The sequence below is a fragment of the Carassius gibelio genome, chromosome A20 (assembly GCF_023724105.1).
Source record: "Carassius gibelio isolate Cgi1373 ecotype wild population from Czech Republic chromosome A20, carGib1.2-hapl.c, whole genome shotgun sequence".
NCBI lineage: Eukaryota > Metazoa > Chordata > Actinopteri > Cypriniformes > Cyprinidae > Carassius > Carassius gibelio.
In genome coordinates, this window is record NC_068390.1 from 23,120,904 (window position 1) to 23,138,791 (window position 17,888).

The 17,888-nt window shown below is 39.6% G+C and overlaps 1 protein-coding gene and 1 pseudogene across 2 annotated transcripts; one reads left to right on the forward strand and one right to left on the reverse strand.

Annotated features, from left to right (window-relative positions):
• Positions 1 to 17,888, forward strand: part of LOC127938578 (protein broad-minded-like) — a 44,540-nt pseudogene that overhangs the window by 2,608 nt on the left and 24,044 nt on the right.
• LOC127938620 (uncharacterized) lies at positions 6,220 to 13,113 on the reverse strand. 2 transcript variants are annotated; one of them, XR_008148758.1, is made up of 3 exons: positions 12,951 to 13,113; positions 6,465 to 12,759; positions 6,220 to 6,273 (listed from the first exon to the last, which is right to left on the reverse strand). XR_008148758.1 is itself a non-coding variant. In XM_052535339.1 (2 exons), exon 2 carries the CDS (start codon positions 12,548 to 12,550, stop codon positions 6,692 to 6,694), a length of 5,859 nt encoding a protein of 1,952 aa, XP_052391299.1. In that variant the 5' UTR covers positions 12,551 to 12,759; positions 12,951 to 13,113; the 3' UTR covers positions 6,220 to 6,691. The 2 variants fall into 2 exon arrangements, 1 of the variants encoding a protein (XP_052391299.1); XM_052535339.1 differs by having other exon boundaries at positions 6,220 to 12,759.

Sequence of the window (17,888 nt, forward strand, 5' to 3'; positions counted from 1 at the left end):
AAAGCTTGGTGGCCTGTAAGGTTTAAAAAAAAAAGTTTTAAAGTGATCACCTACCATTTACTTAATAAAGATGGTGAATTGTGAAATATTATTACAAAATATATATATATATATATATATATATATATATATATATATATATATATATATATATTACATTTCAAAACAGCTGTGCTGCCTAATGTTTTTTTTTTTTTTTTGGAAACTGTGATACCAGTGTTTGCAATACATTGATTGGTTTGTAGCGGCCTGCCACAAATAGATTTTCCTAAATGCTTTGACTTAGTTTAATAAACGTGAGCTCTGAACACTTCAAAGTCACAATGGGGTGCAGGTGTTTTTATATGAATGTATCTTTGAAGGGCACTGACTGTCTTTGATGTCAAAAGTTTTGATGTCATTTTCATGAAATCTTTTCTATACAACCTGATAAAGCAGCGTTAAGATGGTTTGTTTACATTCGTTACCGGGGAAACATCTGTTTTTGCTCCTAAAAAGTGCCTACTACTGGCAGAGAATTAATGTGCAATTTCAATAAGCACATTTTCTGTTTTATATATAACTTATATTTCCCCCGGCGGAAGTGCCACCACACATTGAATTTAAGTCTGTGGGAAACACTGGATACATTAGTAGTGTATTCATACTTATTCAAATATAGAAGCAAGTTGTATTTCAGATTTATGTTTTCATGGTTAAATTGATATCTCTGTGTGTATGGGACATTTAGTTCAACCTTAGTTGGTTTTTTTTGTTTGTTTTTTTTAATCTGTAGGTATAAACAGATGATGCAGACTCTGATGTACATGATGTCAACAGACCATGATGGTGGTTGTGGAATCACTGATCAATAAATTTGAGGAAGATCCGCTGAAGAAAGAGAAAATGGACAGGAAGAGCCAACATGAGCAGTCAAGCAGCCATTACACTGACAACTGTTCTGACAGTGACTCTTCATTCAATCTGGTTGTTTTTGTAAAGGTTTAAATAAGTTACAGAGGCTGTTGTTGTTTCTTTGACAAGAATATTATCCTGTTTATCTCAGTCTTTCACATACTATCACTGTACGTTCATACTATAAACTGAATGATTAACTAATGTCTTTGATTTCAACACGTAGAGCTATGCATTCATCAAGCATGGACAACTGCAAGTCATTGCTGAGAAGCTTGACCCCGGTGACCACGAGAGGTGAAAACTCCTCTGATACACTCACGTCCCATAGTTTCCATTGTAGAAAGAGAGAACTGTCATTCTGATTCAGAGATGAAGCAGTCATCCTGATCTGTATAATCGCAGCTTCGCTTGGAAGCTTTGCAGTCGTTGTGGAATGCCCCTCCCTCTGATGTCCTGAGTTGTGAAAGCTGGACTGGCCTGCGCCGAAACCTCTCTGCTGCACTCACTGACCCTGACCCTGAGCTCAGTGTAAGAGATAAGTGCTAAATAAGCAATGACCTTAGCTACGGCCTCTACAACAAAACAGACAACATTTTCAGAGGAGAGGTGTCATTTGAAATGGAGGCCATGACCTGTTCCACTAACAGTATTAAATCGCACAGTATGTGGGTGCTTAATTAAATGTATTGTGAACCAGGGTTATTATAGTTAACTAAAACTAAACTAAACTGCATTAAACTAAAATAAAATAAAAATTCATTACTTATATAAATAAATAAAATAATTGTTAACTGAAAAAAAAAAACTAAAACTGAAAATAAGCTATATTAATTGTATTATTAATATATACTGTGTAGACAAAAAATAAATAAATAAAAATGAGAAAAATACACAAGAATTACTTAAATTAATTCAGAATATAAATAAAAACATAGTATCATAGTAGTATGTCAGTGATACTTAAATAAACTGTTGTTAACATGGCATTTTGCTTTCACAGGATAAAGTCCTTAAATTTTTTGCAAAGACATTTTCATCTTCTCCGTTAAATGTGACTAGGGATGTCTACAGTAGCATAGGTAGTATCTTAAGTTTATTTTAGCAGTATGAAATATGTTTTAATATTCAGTATATACGTGAATGTACAGTCCGTAAGTTCATTTTCATGAAGTGTCAACATCTCTTTTCAGCTGAAAGTTTAGAGGCTAGTTTCCTCTACCATAAATTGAGTTTTCCAAGTGGCTCTACAAGTATTGATGCGAACAGACCAGATATGGCCTGTCTTCTCAAACAAGTATGTGACATTTCCTTCCTCCTATCAATAAAGCTTAATAAAGTTTAACTGGCTTGGAAAAATATATGAATAAAGTTTCGCTTGCTGGTATAAATATGAGTTTCTTTCTTTCTGGTCATTCTAGATGCGATTAATGAATGACTTTCAGAAGGAAGTGACAGCATCCTGAGAAGTGAGCTTTCACATTTCAAACACATTTCCAGAATATTGTATGCTATATCTTGATTGTGTCAGATTGGCTTGAATATGTAAAAAAAAAAAATTCTTTCTTTTTTTTCTTCTGTGGTCTCGTTACATGGAGGAAATCATTGAGAACACCCTCTCTTTTCTCGCTCTGCATTCTGAACAGGCCATGAGCAGTCCCGGCTCTGAGAAATCCCTGGAGCCCATACACTCAATCTCTCTGCTGGATATCAATGCCACCTTGTTTAAGAAATGGAGGGTGAGACAACTTTTTATATAAAGAATAAACAAAACCAAAAGAACACAACAAACACACAACATTTTGTAAATTAGTAGTTTTGACTTTACTTTACAGGGGGAACATTTTTCTTTTTCTTATAATAACAGGGTTCCCGCGGGGTCTTAAAAAGCCTTAAAAGCATTGAATTTATTAATTTGGAAATAATACCTTAAAAAGACTTTAAAAAGTCTTGAAATTTGATGTCTGGGTCTTAAAAATTGTGCTGTATGTAACTTCTATGTATTGTAATTTTCCTCAAAAGTTTCATTTGTCAACCACGATTATTTTGATTAAATGACGTAGTATAAATAAAGAGTGGCGGAACCAGTAATTGAGAACGCAACGCAGCCCCGGGTCACAGTCGAGCGGCAACCTCACGCTCTCTCTCGTGACATAGACAGTGTCTCGTGAAGCCAATAAGGAAGTGACTAAAACTGCAATTAATCGACTGGCCGCTTGAGGCTGGCTGCAGAAGAGAGTCAGTCCCATAAGCCGCGTTTCCACCGCAGGAACTTTACCCAGGAACTAGGGACTTGGTCCGGTACTTGGTGTGTTTCCACCGCAGGAACCAGGAACTAAATAAAAGTTCCGGGTAAAAAAATGCCCCCCAGAAAGTCCCTGCTGGCGAGGTGGTACTTTTTTAAAGTTCAGGAACTTTCGGGGGCGGGACTTTGGCGCTAAACATCCTGATTGGTTGAGTTGACGCAGCATTGGTTGAGTTCAACCACCATTTATTCGGATCAACATTTTCAAAATATTACTGTTATTGTGTCATGAAATGTAATTTTAAAAGTATTTCAGGCGAGAATGTAGTTGTTTAAAACTCAAATCTGTTGTTTATTTATAAAGACAGCGCCTATTTAAAAATGTGTTTCGCCGATCTCTGAGACGGTGAGCTCCACACGATCAGGGAGAGCTCAGTGATCATCTATCCGCCCAGAGGCAGCCTCACCTTGGATAGACCTTCTGATATGTGCCGCTGGCTCTGATGTGTCTTTAGTGGTTAAACATAACATATAATTCAGCTGCGGGGTAAATCTAACAGGTTTTCTTTGGTCTGTATTCAATTTATCTATATGTTAAAATGAAAATAAAAAAGGCAAGTCTATATAATATTTCGTTTCATTGTAATGGATGTATATAACGTTACACATATCCCTGAACTAAGTACATTTCTGCAGCTGTTATTATGTTTAAATGAAAACGAAAGGAGGCAGTGGTATTTTATATCCTATTTCGTTTTATTGTAAATATACTGAGGGGAAAATAACAGTAGCCAAAGCCATCTGAGTTCACGCAGCATTGGTTGAGTTCAACCACCATTTATTTGGATCATTTTCAAATATTACTGTTATTGTGTCATGAAATGTAATTTTAAAAGTATTTCAGGCGAGAATGTAGTTGTTTAAAACGCAAATCTATGGTTTATTTATAAAGACCGTGCCTATTTAAAAAATGTGTTTCGCCGATCTCTGCGACGGTGAGCTCCACTCGATCAGCGAGAGCTCAGTCCTCATGTATCCGCCGAGATGCAGCCTCAAATCGGCTAGACCTTCTGATATGTGCCGCTGGCTCTGATGTGTCTTTAGTGGTTAAACATAACATATAATTCAGCTGCGGGGTAAATCTAACAGGTTTTCTTTGGTCTGTATTCAATTTATCTATATGTTAAAATGAAAATAAAAAAGGCAAGTCTATATAATATTTCGTTTCATTGTAATGGATGTATATAACGTTACACATATCCCTGAACTAAGTACATTTCTGCAGCTGTTATTATGTTTAAATGAAAACGAAAGGAGGCAGTGGTATTTTATATCCTATTTCGTTTTATTGTAAATATACTGAGGGGAAAATAACAGTAGCCAAAGCCATCTGAGTTCACGCAGCATTGGTTGAGTTCAACCACCATTTATTTGGATCATTTTCAAATATTACTGTTATTGTGTCATGAAATGTAATTTTAAAAGTATTTCAGGCGAGAATGTAGTTGTTTAAAACGCAAATCTATGGTTTATTTATAAAGACCGTGCCTATTTAAAAAATGTGTTTCGCCGATCTCTGCGACGGTGAGCTCCACTCGATCAGCGAGAGCTCAGTCCTCATGTATCCGCCGAGATGCAGCCTCAAATCGGCTAGACCTTCTGATATGTGCCGCTGGCTCTGATGTGTCTTTAGTGGTTAAACATAACATATAATTCAGCTGCGGGGTAAATCTAACAGGTTTTCTTTGGTCTGTATTCAATTTATCTATATGTTAAAATGAAAATAAAAAAGGCAAATTTATATAATATTTCGTTTCATTGTAATGGCTGCATATACACATATCCCTGAACTAAGTACATTTCTGCAGCTGTTATTATGCTTAAATGAAAACCAAAGGAGGCAGTGGTATTTTATATCCCATTTCGTTTTATTGTAAATAGGAAAATTGCAGTAGCCAAGACGAGCTGACTGAAGTTATCAAGTACGCTGCTGTTTATAGATTTACCGGACTTGCGTCGTCGCGGACATCACACTCCCGAGTCGAATGCACAAAGTCTGAACTAACTACCGAGGATGCACGTCCAAAATCAGCGTACTTTAAAAAAACAAACAAATCAGCAGTACTTTGTATTGAGAAACGCGCGCAGACCTACGTCACCAGTCTATTTGCCTAATCTACCCGGTACTTTACACCGCGGTGGAAACGCAGAAAGCAACAGGTCTGGGGGGAAAAAAGTTCCTGGGAAAAAAAGTTCCTGGTAAAAATGTTCCGGGTAATTTCGGTGGAAACGCGGCAATAGACTCCCCATGTTAAAATGTCCAACTTTACAGCAGAAAAAAACATGTTTAGAGCCTGGTTAAAAAAATACGTCGACGCAAAATATGCGCATCGATTCGTCGACCTGTTTTTATTTCTCTAAAAAACGTTTGCAAAACGTTTACCTTATGTGCGCTGAATATACGCGATGGCTGGATCAACATTCTACGTTATATAACCAATCCAGGGGTTTTTCTGCATTGATCTTTTTTTTTGGCGGCTGTCAAAACCTTATTTGATCGGTGAGTGATGTAGAATAGAATGACTGCTTGCCTGACAGGGCGCGTACGAGAGAGAGCCCCGGCTGCGCTCGCACTCACAGTCTTCAAACTACACGAGCGCTGTCTTGCTCTCTCTCTCCCTCGTGCATATTAATCAAAATAATTAAACACGATAGAAAAAGGGCGAAACACCAAAGTTTCATGCGCGCTCGCGCACTCACAGTCTTCAAACTACACGAGCGCTGTCTTGCTCTCTCTCTCCCTCATGCATATTAACCAAAATCAATAGACACGATAGAAATTAGAAAAAGGGCGGAACGCTAGACATCAAGTTGTTGTTATTTTCAGCTGAAAGAAGAACTTTTTTTCAGTACGCTAGGCCCTATGTGTTCAGTAAGCTTGTTTCATTAAGCTATGTGTTTTCAAGGCTTCAAGGTTTTATTGAATGCCATTGTACTGCTCTCCTTGTGTGTTTCCATATGTGTGAACACAATTTAGCAGCAAGCCAAACTCCCTTCAAATAAAGACTGGAGCCAGGGTGTAGTTTTTCAAAACTCCTGATGTTTACTCCAATATGCTTCAAAGGAGAGTGAAACTATCAAAAACAATACACAAATAAATTGTTTTTAGTACAAAGAATACAAAATATATACACAATATAAAGGCTGACAGAGCAGAGTTACCAGTTGAGCAATTGGTGTATAAAATAACAAATAATTATTACCAATATAGCATAGGTAATAAAGAAAATATTCTCAATTTACAAATTTTACAATAATTACTTACTGACAATGCTTTCGAAGACATGAACATTAAAGAAAACTGGAGCGGCAGTCACATGGAGCTTAAAGCTTGAGAGAGCTGAGCAAACTAAAAACAAAATGGCTGCTCCCTTGCTTAGTCTGGTAATTTTCAAAATTAGAGTCCCAAGAGTGAAACACACAATGAACATAACACTCCCCGCCTGACATCTATGAAGATGTCATCTATACCAACTGTTTAAAGGAGTTTTCCTATTTTCTTAGCAGGAGAATTACTTCAGATATAGGCCTCAAGAAGGTTTTGCTGGACCCTTCTTTAGTCACTTTAAGTTCAACCTTTCGAACCTTTCCATCTTGACCAGGGAAAACACTTGTGACGAGTGCCATAGGCCATTCATTTCGGGCTACTTGATTGTCCTTTAGTAGTACTATGTCACCCTCCTCGATGTTTGGGTATGGGTCCTGCCATTTGTGACGAACTTGCAGCGTTTGCAGATATTCCTGTTTCCAGCGAAACCAAAATTGGTTGGCTAGGCTCTGTACTTGCCGCCATTGGCGTTTGTAGATATCCTTTTCAGAGAAGTCTCCTGCTGGAGGTGAAGAAACTGGTTTTTGTGTTAAGAGCATTGCAGGGGTAAGAATCAAGGGTGAGTCTGCATCCAAAGAAACAGGTACGAGAGGTCTACTGTTAATAATTGCTGTCACTTCCGCCATAAGTGTACAAAGCACTTCATCTGAGAGGTTAGAATGTCCTTCCCGCATCAGCATTGAGTCAAGAATTCTACGAGCCAGACCAATCATTCGCTCCCATGCGCCCCCCATATGGGAGGAGTGTGGTGGGTTGAAAACCCATGTGCATCCCTCGTTATTGATGTATCTTTGCACCTTTGTTTCTTTTATAACTTTGTGGAATTCAAGCTCATTGCAAGCACCAACAAAGTTGGTTCCACAGTCTGAGTGCAGTTGTTTTGCAGGGCCACGGATCGCGAAAAACCTGCGAAGTGCATTGATACAACTCGAAGAGTCCATAGACATAATGACTTCAATGTGAACTGCACGGGTGCTCATGCAGGTGAAAAGCACCGCCCAGCGTTTACTGAGAGCTTGACCTCCTCTTGTTCGGCGAGCTACCACTGTCCAAGGCCCAAAGACATCTAAGCCAGTGTAAGTAAAGGGTGGTGACACACTTAGTCGTTCTGGTGGCAAGTCTGACATTTTCTGCATTTCAAGTTTACCACGAAGTTTACGACAGGTTACACATCCATGAAGAATACTGCTTATGCATCTCTTTCCTCCAATAAGCCATAATCCAGCAGCACGAATGGCCCCTTCTGTGAATATGCGGCCTTGGTGCTCCACACGTTCATGGTAGTGCCTTATGAGTAACGCAGAAACGTGATGCTTACCGGGCAAGATGACTGGGTTTTTCTCTGGGTAGTTTAAATCTGCCAGTTTTAATCTGCCTCCGACTCGGAGTAGACCGTCCTCATCTAAGAAAGGATTCAGTTTTGAGAGTGGAACTTTGCTGCTCATGTGTCCTCCCTTAGAGAGTGTTTCGATGTCCTTGTTGAATGATTCCTTTTGCACAGAGCTGATTATCACATTCTTGGCTTTTAACAACCCACTTACAGTGTGTGCTTGTGAACAAAGGTGCCAACCACTGCATGTGTTGGATTCACTGGTAGATCTAGAAGAGCAAGCTACATGGATGAGCGATGCAATGGCTCTTTGTAAGGATTTCCAAGAGGAGAACCTCTGAAACCTGTCAGAGGTGAGTTGTTTATCCTTCATTCCTGTGGTGCAAGCTGTCACAATTGGCCTGATTTCTGTATCTGAATCTGGATCCACAAGCGCAAAGTTGTCTGTCATATTGAAATCATCTTCATGTGGCTTATGCAGGAATGCTGGACCTGTAAACCAGTTCGACTTCACGAGCTGAGAAGCATGGATGGACCTGGAAGCAATGTCAGCAGGATTGTGCTCTGTGGGTATGTATCGCCATTGCTTTGGTTCTGAAAATTGTCTGATTCTCTGCACCCTGTTGTGGACATAGACATAGAAACGTTTAGTTTCGTTATAGATATAGCCAAGTACAATTTTGCTATCACTGTAGAAGGTAATAGCATCCGGTTTGAAGTCAATCTCTTGAACAATGAGTTCTGCTACCTCCACTGCTAAGACTGCAGCACAAAGCTCTAATCGGGGTATGGTAGGCTGGTTTTTTGGCGTCAGTTTTGCTTTTCCTAAGATGAAGCCAATGCTGATCTGTCCATCTCCATCTACTGCCCTGAGATATGCTACAGCCCCTATGGCCTTTGTTGACGCATCAGAGAAAACACAGATTTCTTTGTGAATTGCCTTTGAATGAGAGTTGGGTGTGTAAGGACGAGGAATGTGAAGGTGTTGCAAGTCTTTCAATGAATGTCTCCATGATTCCCACTCACCATGTTTCTCTTGTGGCAGTGATTCATCCCAGTCTGTTCCTTCAATGGATAGCTCTCGAAGTAGAAACCTCCCCTGTATAGTGACAGGAGCCACAAGACCGAGAGGATCAAAGAGACTATTAATTATGGAAAGGACACCACGGCGTGTGAATGGTTTGTCGTTGACTGATACTTTAAATGTAAATGTATCAGTTGCAGTCTCCCAATTCAGACCAAGGCTGCGTTGTGTAGGCATAGTTGTTCCACTGAGATCGAGGTCTTTGATATCTTTCGCGTGATCTTCAGTTGGGAATGCTTTGAGTACTTGTAGACTGTTGGATACAATCTTGTGCAGCCGCAGGTTTGATTCGGAGAGGGATGCTTGTGTTCTCTTTAGTAGGTCTATTGCTTCCTCTTCAGTTGGCAAGGAGATTAGTGCATCATCCACATAGAATCCACGTTCCACAAAGTACCGGGTGTCTGGACCGTATCGCGGAGCACCCTTCTCTGCTGCTCGTCTTAAACAGTAAATCGCTACCGCCGGGGAAGGGCTGTTGCCAAACACATGGACTTTCATCTTGTATTCAACAATGTCCTTGTTAAGGTCGTTATCACGGTACCATAGGAAGCGTAGGTAATCTCTGTGATCTTCTCTCACAACAAAACAGTGAAACATTTGTTGTATGTCTGCCATCACTGCTACACATTCTTTCCTGAAGCGCATCAGGACGCCAATGAGGCTGTTATTAAGGTCTGGTCCAGTGAGGAGCACATTATTGAGAGAGATACCTTCATGCTGTGCGCTGGAGTCAAATACTACCCTGATCTGATCTGGTTTTTTGGGATGATAGACTCCGAATAGTGGTAAGTACCAGCATTCATTTCCCCTTGGTAGTGGAGCTGCAAGTTCTGCATGATCACTGTTGAATAGTTTTTGCATGAAAGTTACAAACTGTTCTTTCATATCTGGCTTCCGTTCTAGGGTACGTCGTAAGGAAGAGAGGCGGCTCAAAGCTTGATCTCTGTTGTTCGAAAGAACTGGCCGTGGAGACCTAAAAGGAAGAGGTGCCACCCAACTGTTGGAATTATCCTGGAAAACATCTTTCTCCATAATCTTTAGAAAGACTTCATCCTCGACGGAGAGTGCAGGCTTATTGTCATTCTCTGATCTCTTAAATAGAGTCTGGCCGAGATTGTCTTCGTTCATGTTACAGTGGGCTTCGAAGTCATGGGCTGTATGCAGAGCTGTTAAGTTACTGGTGATCTTTTCTTTAATGTGTACGTGACTTGTACAAGGAATAAACAGTGAGGGTCTTCCATTTTCTAAGATGTTTGTCTTGAAACTGGAAACACTGGGCTTGTGCACATCTCCTAGGCATACTTCACCGACCAGAACCCATCCTAAGTCAAGTTTTTGGCCAAAGGGTGTGTTATTTGGGCCATTAATTTGTTTCCTCACTTTATGAACTCTGAGTATGTCTCGTCCAAGTAACAGGAGGATGTGGGCTTCAGGATCCAGAGCTGGTATTTCAGATGCAATATGCTTGAGGTGAAGTTGATGGAGAGCAGCTTCAGGTGTTGGAATTTCATCACGGTTGTTGGGTATTTCATCACATTCAATTAGTGTTGGAAGCGCAAGACTGATTCCACCATTTGCCGCTTCAATCTGATAGCCATTTGCTTTCCTTCCTAAGCACTCAATCAACCCAGCACATGTCTTTAGGCTGTAAGGAGTTGCTTTACTATTGATGTTGAATATGTCAAAAAATCTTGACCTGGCCAGAGATCTGTTGCTCTGATCGTCGAGTATAGCATACATCTTTACTGCATTCTCAGGATGCCCCACAGGAAACACCTTGACGAGACATATTTTGGAACAAGATTTTGTGGAAAGACCATGACAAACTTCAGTGCAAAGGGAGCTCACTTCTTGTGTTGTTGGATTTTCTCCTGCATCCTCCCCGCCATGCTGTAATGGAGGACTTTGGATTTTAGGTGTCCATGAGGGTGGACCAGGATGCAGAGCTGAGTTGTGACTGTCACTGTTGCACTCATCACATTTTAGAATGACTTTGCAATCGCGAGCAAAGTGTGATGATGAAGAGCAGCACCTAAAGCAGATCCCTTGGTCTTTTAGGTATGCTTTTCGCTCATCGATGGTTTTCAATCTGAAGCCTCGACATTTCCTCAAAGGGTGAGGTTTGTTGTGTATAGGACAGTATTTGGCTGGATCATCTTTAGAAGGCATTTTGTCTTGAAATGCACTATGAGAGATTTCAGTTTTGTGCACCAACACTGGCGTCTTGAAGTTAGAGCGGTTTACAGTGAGCCCTTCATACTGTGGGCGGCAACTACTAGAAAAGGCAAAGCTGGGATCATTACGTGTTTTAGCATGATTGCAAATGAACTGAGTAAAGAACGAGAAAGGAGGGTAAGTGACACCAAATTCTTCTTTGAACTTTGAGCCTTGAGAAATCCATTTCTCTTGTAAGGTATATGGCAGTTTTTCAACGATGGGCCTGATGCCGCGAGCAGTGTCTAAGTAGGCTAAACCTGGTAGATAGCCGTCGTCTTTGGCTGAGAGAAGCTCCATTAAAAGATCTCCTAGCTCTCTTAATTTGAGGTTGTCTTTACCTGAAATCCTGGGAAAACTGTCTAACTTCTTAAACAACGCACTTTCGATTACTTCAGGTGAGCTGTAGCATTCATCAAGTCTGTTCCAGACCATTTTCAAGGCTGTGTCTGGGTTTCCTATGTGAACTGCCCTGAGACGTCTTACGTATTCTGAAGATTCTTTACCAAGCCACTTTGACAACAAGTCTAGCTCCTCACTGGCCGTAAGACCCAAGTCTTTGATTGTGTTGATAAAAGAGGACCTCCAGGCTCTGTAACTTTCAGGGTGATCATCAAAGCGTGTTAAACCACTGCTCACCAGCTCACGACGTGCAAGATATTTCACTAGGTCCATCATGCCTGAAGTTTCTGAGTGTTGTGGCAAAGATCTGGATACACCACTGCACTTAGCCTGTTGCTGCCATTTATTGCTGACTGGTATTTCTATTGACTCTTTTTTCATGTTTCTTGGGAGTTTTACTTGTTGCAGTTTTGGCACTCTTAGAGATGGAGATGTAGAACATGCATCAAGTACGACATACTGGTCATCATTCACATGCACTATATTTGGTTCAGTTTGAGAGGTAAACTGGTTCTGATCCGTTACTTGGTCTGGTTCAGATTTGCAATCATGAGACTGATCAGCGGTTAAGTCGGCCTGCTCACTGAGATATGTAGCTTGATCCCTGACATAATCGCAAACACGTTTTTTTGTGCTTTGTGCTGATGAAGAGTGACTTTTCCTTTCATATGGCTCCTCATCCTCAAACTCTGCTGCTGCTTCTAATATATCCGCTTCTGCACTAGCAGCTGCAGCCTCTTTTTCCAGATGTAGGGCTTCCAAATTAGCTTGTAGTCTGGCTGAGTCCACTTTAATTGCAATTTCTCTCTCTGAAAAGGTAACTCGTGCACGTGCTGCTTCTGCCTTAGCTCTAGCACGTGCTGCAGCAACACCAACTGAAGATCTTGAGGATCTTGAAGTTCTTATGGAACTTTTAGAGGATGTGTCAGATGCTCTGTTACTTTTACTTTGTATCTTTCCTAACGTGGTGTCTTTTGGATACCTTTCAGCCATGATGCTCACTATTTGCTACTGTACGCTTCTGCCAAGATGTTCAGCCAGCTGAGTTTGTCATTTCACTGTACTGCTCTCCTTGTGTGTTTCCATATGTGTGAACACAATTTAGCAGCAAGCCAAACTCCCTTCAAATAAAGACTGGAGCCAGGGTGTAGTTTTTCAAAACTCCTGATGTTTACTCCAATATGCTTCAAAGGAGAGTGAAACTATCAAAAACAATACACAAATAAATTGTTTTTAGTACAAAGAATACAAAATATATACACAATATAAAGGCTGACAGAGCAGAGTTACCAGTTGAGCAATTGGTGTATAAAATAACAAATAATTATTACCAATATAGCATAGGTAATAAAGAAAATATTCTCAATTTACAAATTTTACAATAATTACTTACTGACAATGCTTTCGAAGACATGAACATTAAAGAAAACTGGAGCGGCAGTCACATGGAGCTTAAAGCTTGAGAGAGCTGAGCAAACTAAAAACAAAATGGCTGCTCCCTTGCTTAGTCTGGTAATTTTCAAAATTAGAGTCCCAAGAGTGAAACACACAATGAACATAACAGCCATCTCTTATATATAAAGTGCAAAGTAATGCATTCTTAGTCAGTCTTTTATTTTGTAATTTTAAGAGCAATAAACATATATTGCAATGTTAAGGAATTCATGTTTTTTTCATTAAGATATGTAAATCAACATGTATAAATTGTTAGTTGTCAATTAATGGGGAGATAATCGAAATCGAATTGATCTGGAAAAAATAATCGGTAGATTAATCGAAGCTTCGAAAAAATAATCGCTAGATTAATCGTTTAAAAAATAATCGTTTATCCCAGCCCTAATCCAAGCACATGAATGCTCTCAATTTATAAAAACAAATTCCATCGCCTACGTGTTTCAACCATATACTGTATGGTTTCAACCAACAAGTGCCAGCTAGCTGCTAATGTTCCTGAAGCGGCAGCAGGATCTAATAATAGGGGCCGTTCACATATCACACCTAAAAACGCGTGGAAAACACTAGGCGCACTGCTTTCTCCTTCTTTTCAAAGGGCTCGGGCAGAAGAGCACCTGAGGCAACAATGACGCGCACTCTCCATGAAGATGCAGAAATTTCAGCAAAGGATAAATGGATTTGTAGCACTAACGTTGTTACGGGAAAGGATGAAGCTGATTGGTTAGTTCTTGTCACATGACCTGCGGTGCGCTTGCGGCTCTCTGAAAAGTTGAGATTTTTTAACTCGATGCGGTGCGTGGGCGTCGCGACCGCGTCGCTTCCATTATGAACGCGCATACTGCGCGCCTACATTGGAAATAACGAACTTGAGCGCGCAAAAGACGCGATATGTGAACGGCCCCTTATAGCCAGCTTGCTGCTAGCACTGCAGACCCTTCAGCAATGACCGCAACTAGAGTGGATCTGCACACAGCTTTTGGGTCCACGCCAACAATGAAAGCCAAGGTGTTGTGGACTCTTAACACAATCGCTAAACATCAGTCCTACAATGGAAATGAGGGTATCTCAGAGCTTTTCAAATGCATGTTCCCTGACTCCGAAATCGCTAAAATGTTTACTTGCGGTCACGATAAAGGAGAAGTTGACGGAACTGGCTGTCCTTGATAAAGAGATTGCTGCCCTGAGTGAAGAGCTAAGGAGTTGACTGTGTTTCTTAATTTAATGTATTGTTAAGTTCTAATTTCCGATGTTTATTGTTCAGGGGTCTCTCAGTTCCCCATATTCCCAGCATGGAATAAGTAGCTAGCTAATATTAAAAAACAACTTAACATTGTTCGGCAAACTGTCTTGTGGCCTACTGAAATGTTTTTATTTTTCACACCTGCTTGGCTTATCTTTTACCCATTCCACATTTGAAAAATAAATGAAAACAAGTTCAAGGATTTTGTTTTTTCTTTGCTGGTAGGGGCGTGAAATAGGTATAAATTTTTTATATAAATGGACATTAAAAGGTATTAAAAAGACTTGAATTTAACTTGAAGAAACCTGTAGGAACCCTGAATAATAATAATAATAATTATATTAGCATCTAGACTAATGGATGATAATGTTTTCTTTATTGTAAGCATGCACATGTTGCACATGCTTCAAATAAGTAACAATTTTAATTGCCTGTAAATATTTTTCATCATTCATCAGCTAGAAAAGCTGTGAAATCACTCGGAATATGTTTCCTCTTTGCTATTTCCGTTATTTGGATTTTTAAAACTTCATGAACATAGTTATCGTTCTTGGTATGAACGGACCTTTTATTCTTAAAACAGGAAAACTCAATTTAGTATACAGTATATCCTCTTAAATTCAGTTTTAGTTCCAGTATTCCAAACATAATCAACATTTACTGGCTGGTTTAAATGAAATGGGTAAAATACAGAGTTTTTTCAGTGCTAATAATAATATATATTCAAGATATTAATTATGGATTTTATGCATTCTTTTCACCAGATTGTTAATGCTCTCCAGCAGTGCATTTATTACTTTGATTCCTGTGATTCAGTTAGAGAAGAAATGTTGGAAATGATCCACAGCCAGATTGGTACGGCTGAACTTTTGCCCACAGTGTGCACATGTAGCATCATACTTTATCTGACAAACTGGCTTATGTTTTCCCCCTGTGTGCTGTTACAGACCGTCCTTTCATGGTCAACAAGCTAGATTATCATTGCCAGAGATAATTCCAAGGGTTTATGAAGTTATTGTGAAGAACTTTCCCAGAACTCTGGTTCTGTATTGTAGTTGGAAAACTCAATTGGGAAAAAAAACACCCAAACATATTTACAGTATTGTCTGATTTTGTTATTCTCTGCTGCATTCACAAGCCTTAGCTACCAGACTTTCAAACCACCCACAGTTGTGAAACATTGATAACACATCAGCAGTATTCAAAAGATGCTTGTCTAGTTTCTGTGATCTGGGCCAGTTCATGTCACTTCGTATCATAGTCACTTCGGTTACTCATGTAGTGTTACTACAGATTGCACATGTCATATTTCAGTGGAATCAAACTGCCTTATCTTTCAAAACGCTTGTAAAATCTGTAACTGGGGAATATCATAGAAACTTGTACAGGTGACATAAAAAAAGAAAAAAAGAATGAAATATGTTTTTAAATATATATTAAGGTTGGGGGTTCGATTCCCCGGGAACACATGATAGGTATGCTAAATGCATAAATGTAAAAAAAAAAATAAAAATATATATATTACTACATTGTTCAATGATTTTCGTGCAAATTCAACACACGGTATGCAGTAAATGACCCTAATTGTTTTTTTCTCTAACGATTTTTTAAATATTCTTTAAATATTTTTTAAAGGGGTCATATGATGCAATTTCTTTGGAGTGTTACAAGCTCTTGGTGCATAAAGAAGATCTGTGAAGTTGCAAAGACTAAAGTCTCAAATCCAGAGATATATTGTTTATAAAATTTAAGAGTCAACCACACCCCCCTAAAATGGCTCGTTCTAACACGCCCCCACATCTCTACATCACCATGTAGGAAGGTTTGCATAGAACTCCCCAGATGTTAACACAAAGAAAGGAGGCGAACCTTTTATTCTTATAGTGTTGTTGTTCCTGCCGCCATGTTGTATACACGGTGTGTGTTTGGTTGTGAAAGCGAAACTACTTGTTTGGCTTTCCAAAAGAGGATGATATCCGCTTCGTCATGCCTGGACCTGATCTGTGCTGGCTGCTGAGGAAATACATCAACTTTGCACTGTGGAATGCCAGATCGGCTTTGACTGTGGATGAAGCGGAGTCCAGCCCGGGGATCATCACATGTGGTTGCCGCAAGCTCCTACGTAGAATCCGCCAGCCGCCAAGCCTGTCTGCCTCTGCTCACTCAAGCCGGCCTCCGCTCACTCTAGGCCGTGGCTCATTCAAGGCCACGGTGTGTGACACAATTTCGTTGAGAAAGCTAAACTACTTTGTTTGGCCTTCCAAAAGAGAGACATGACTAGAAACCATGTTTATATCACGTTTATAATGGGTTTTAATGTTTATGTCTCGTCGCTCCAGCTGGACAGGGAATCATAATATATTAAGGAGCATAACATTTCCGTCACACGCTTGAGGTATTTGGCCAATCAAAACACACTGTATAGCTGGTCAATCAAAGCATACCTCTCTTTTCAGACTGATGAGCCTTGTGAAAATCAACACTATTCAGAAGGCAGGGCATAGAGGGCATAGTGGATAAGACACATGCCTTTGGTGTGAGAGACCAGGGTTCGAATCCACTGTGAGACACCAGTGTGTCCCTGAGCAAGACACTAAACCCCTAGTTGCTCCAGAGGCATGCGACCTCTGACATATATATGCAATTGTAAGTCGCTTTGGATAAAAGCGTCAGCTACAGTTAATGAATAATAATAAAATAATAATAATAATAAGAGGAGAAACAATAATCTACAGTATGTGGAAAATACTGTGTTTTTTTTTAACCTTAAACCTCATAAACACATTTCATTAAACAAAATAATTTTCTTTTTAGGAGCATTACATGACCCCTTTCAAGATTTAAATTTATATTTCAGTGCTAATTTAGAAACAGGTCATATGCAAATGACTGAATCCATTAAGAGCATGCTCTGCGAATGAGTTGTTCTTGTGTTTTGCCCTTCAGGCCCTGCTCAAAGACCTCTCTACACTTCTAAAGTGTTCGTTTATTTTGTTCACTCTGTGCGTGCCCGAGAAGCTTGTGATGTACACTAATGGAAGGAAAGTGTCATTAGGTGCAGGTGTGTCATCATGTGCAGGTGTGTCATTAGAGTGCTAGACTGATAAACTCTGATTGAATCTAACTGAAAATCTCAACCACGCCTTAAAAGTCTAAGCGTGTGATTTTTATGACAGTTGTTATGTAGATAGATGTTAGTATTAATAGGTGTGTCAAATAATCTATCTCACAGTGCCATTACTGTTTTAGTACCAGGATAAGGTTCTGTTATATCTTCTTCTGGTTAATGAACTTACTTCTTTAAAGGGACACTAAGTAGGAATTACTCCCATCTAGTGGTGAAATTGTATTTTGCATTCAAACTAATTTTGCTCTCCAGCGCCTCGCTTTTTCAAATGCGCGTTGCATCTACGGTAGGCGATATGTACCAAAAAGCTTTGACAGGATGTCTTCTAATAGCACTTCGTCGAGTTTTCCTTCAGGTGAACAGGTGTGTTATTTCAAACAAACTGCAACATGACAACTAACAAACGAATGTTACAGTATGAATTACTGACTGTGGAAAACATGAAATATTGTAATTAGTAGTTATGTCTAATTTATTCGTTATATTTTCTGAATTATATGCATTGTTAG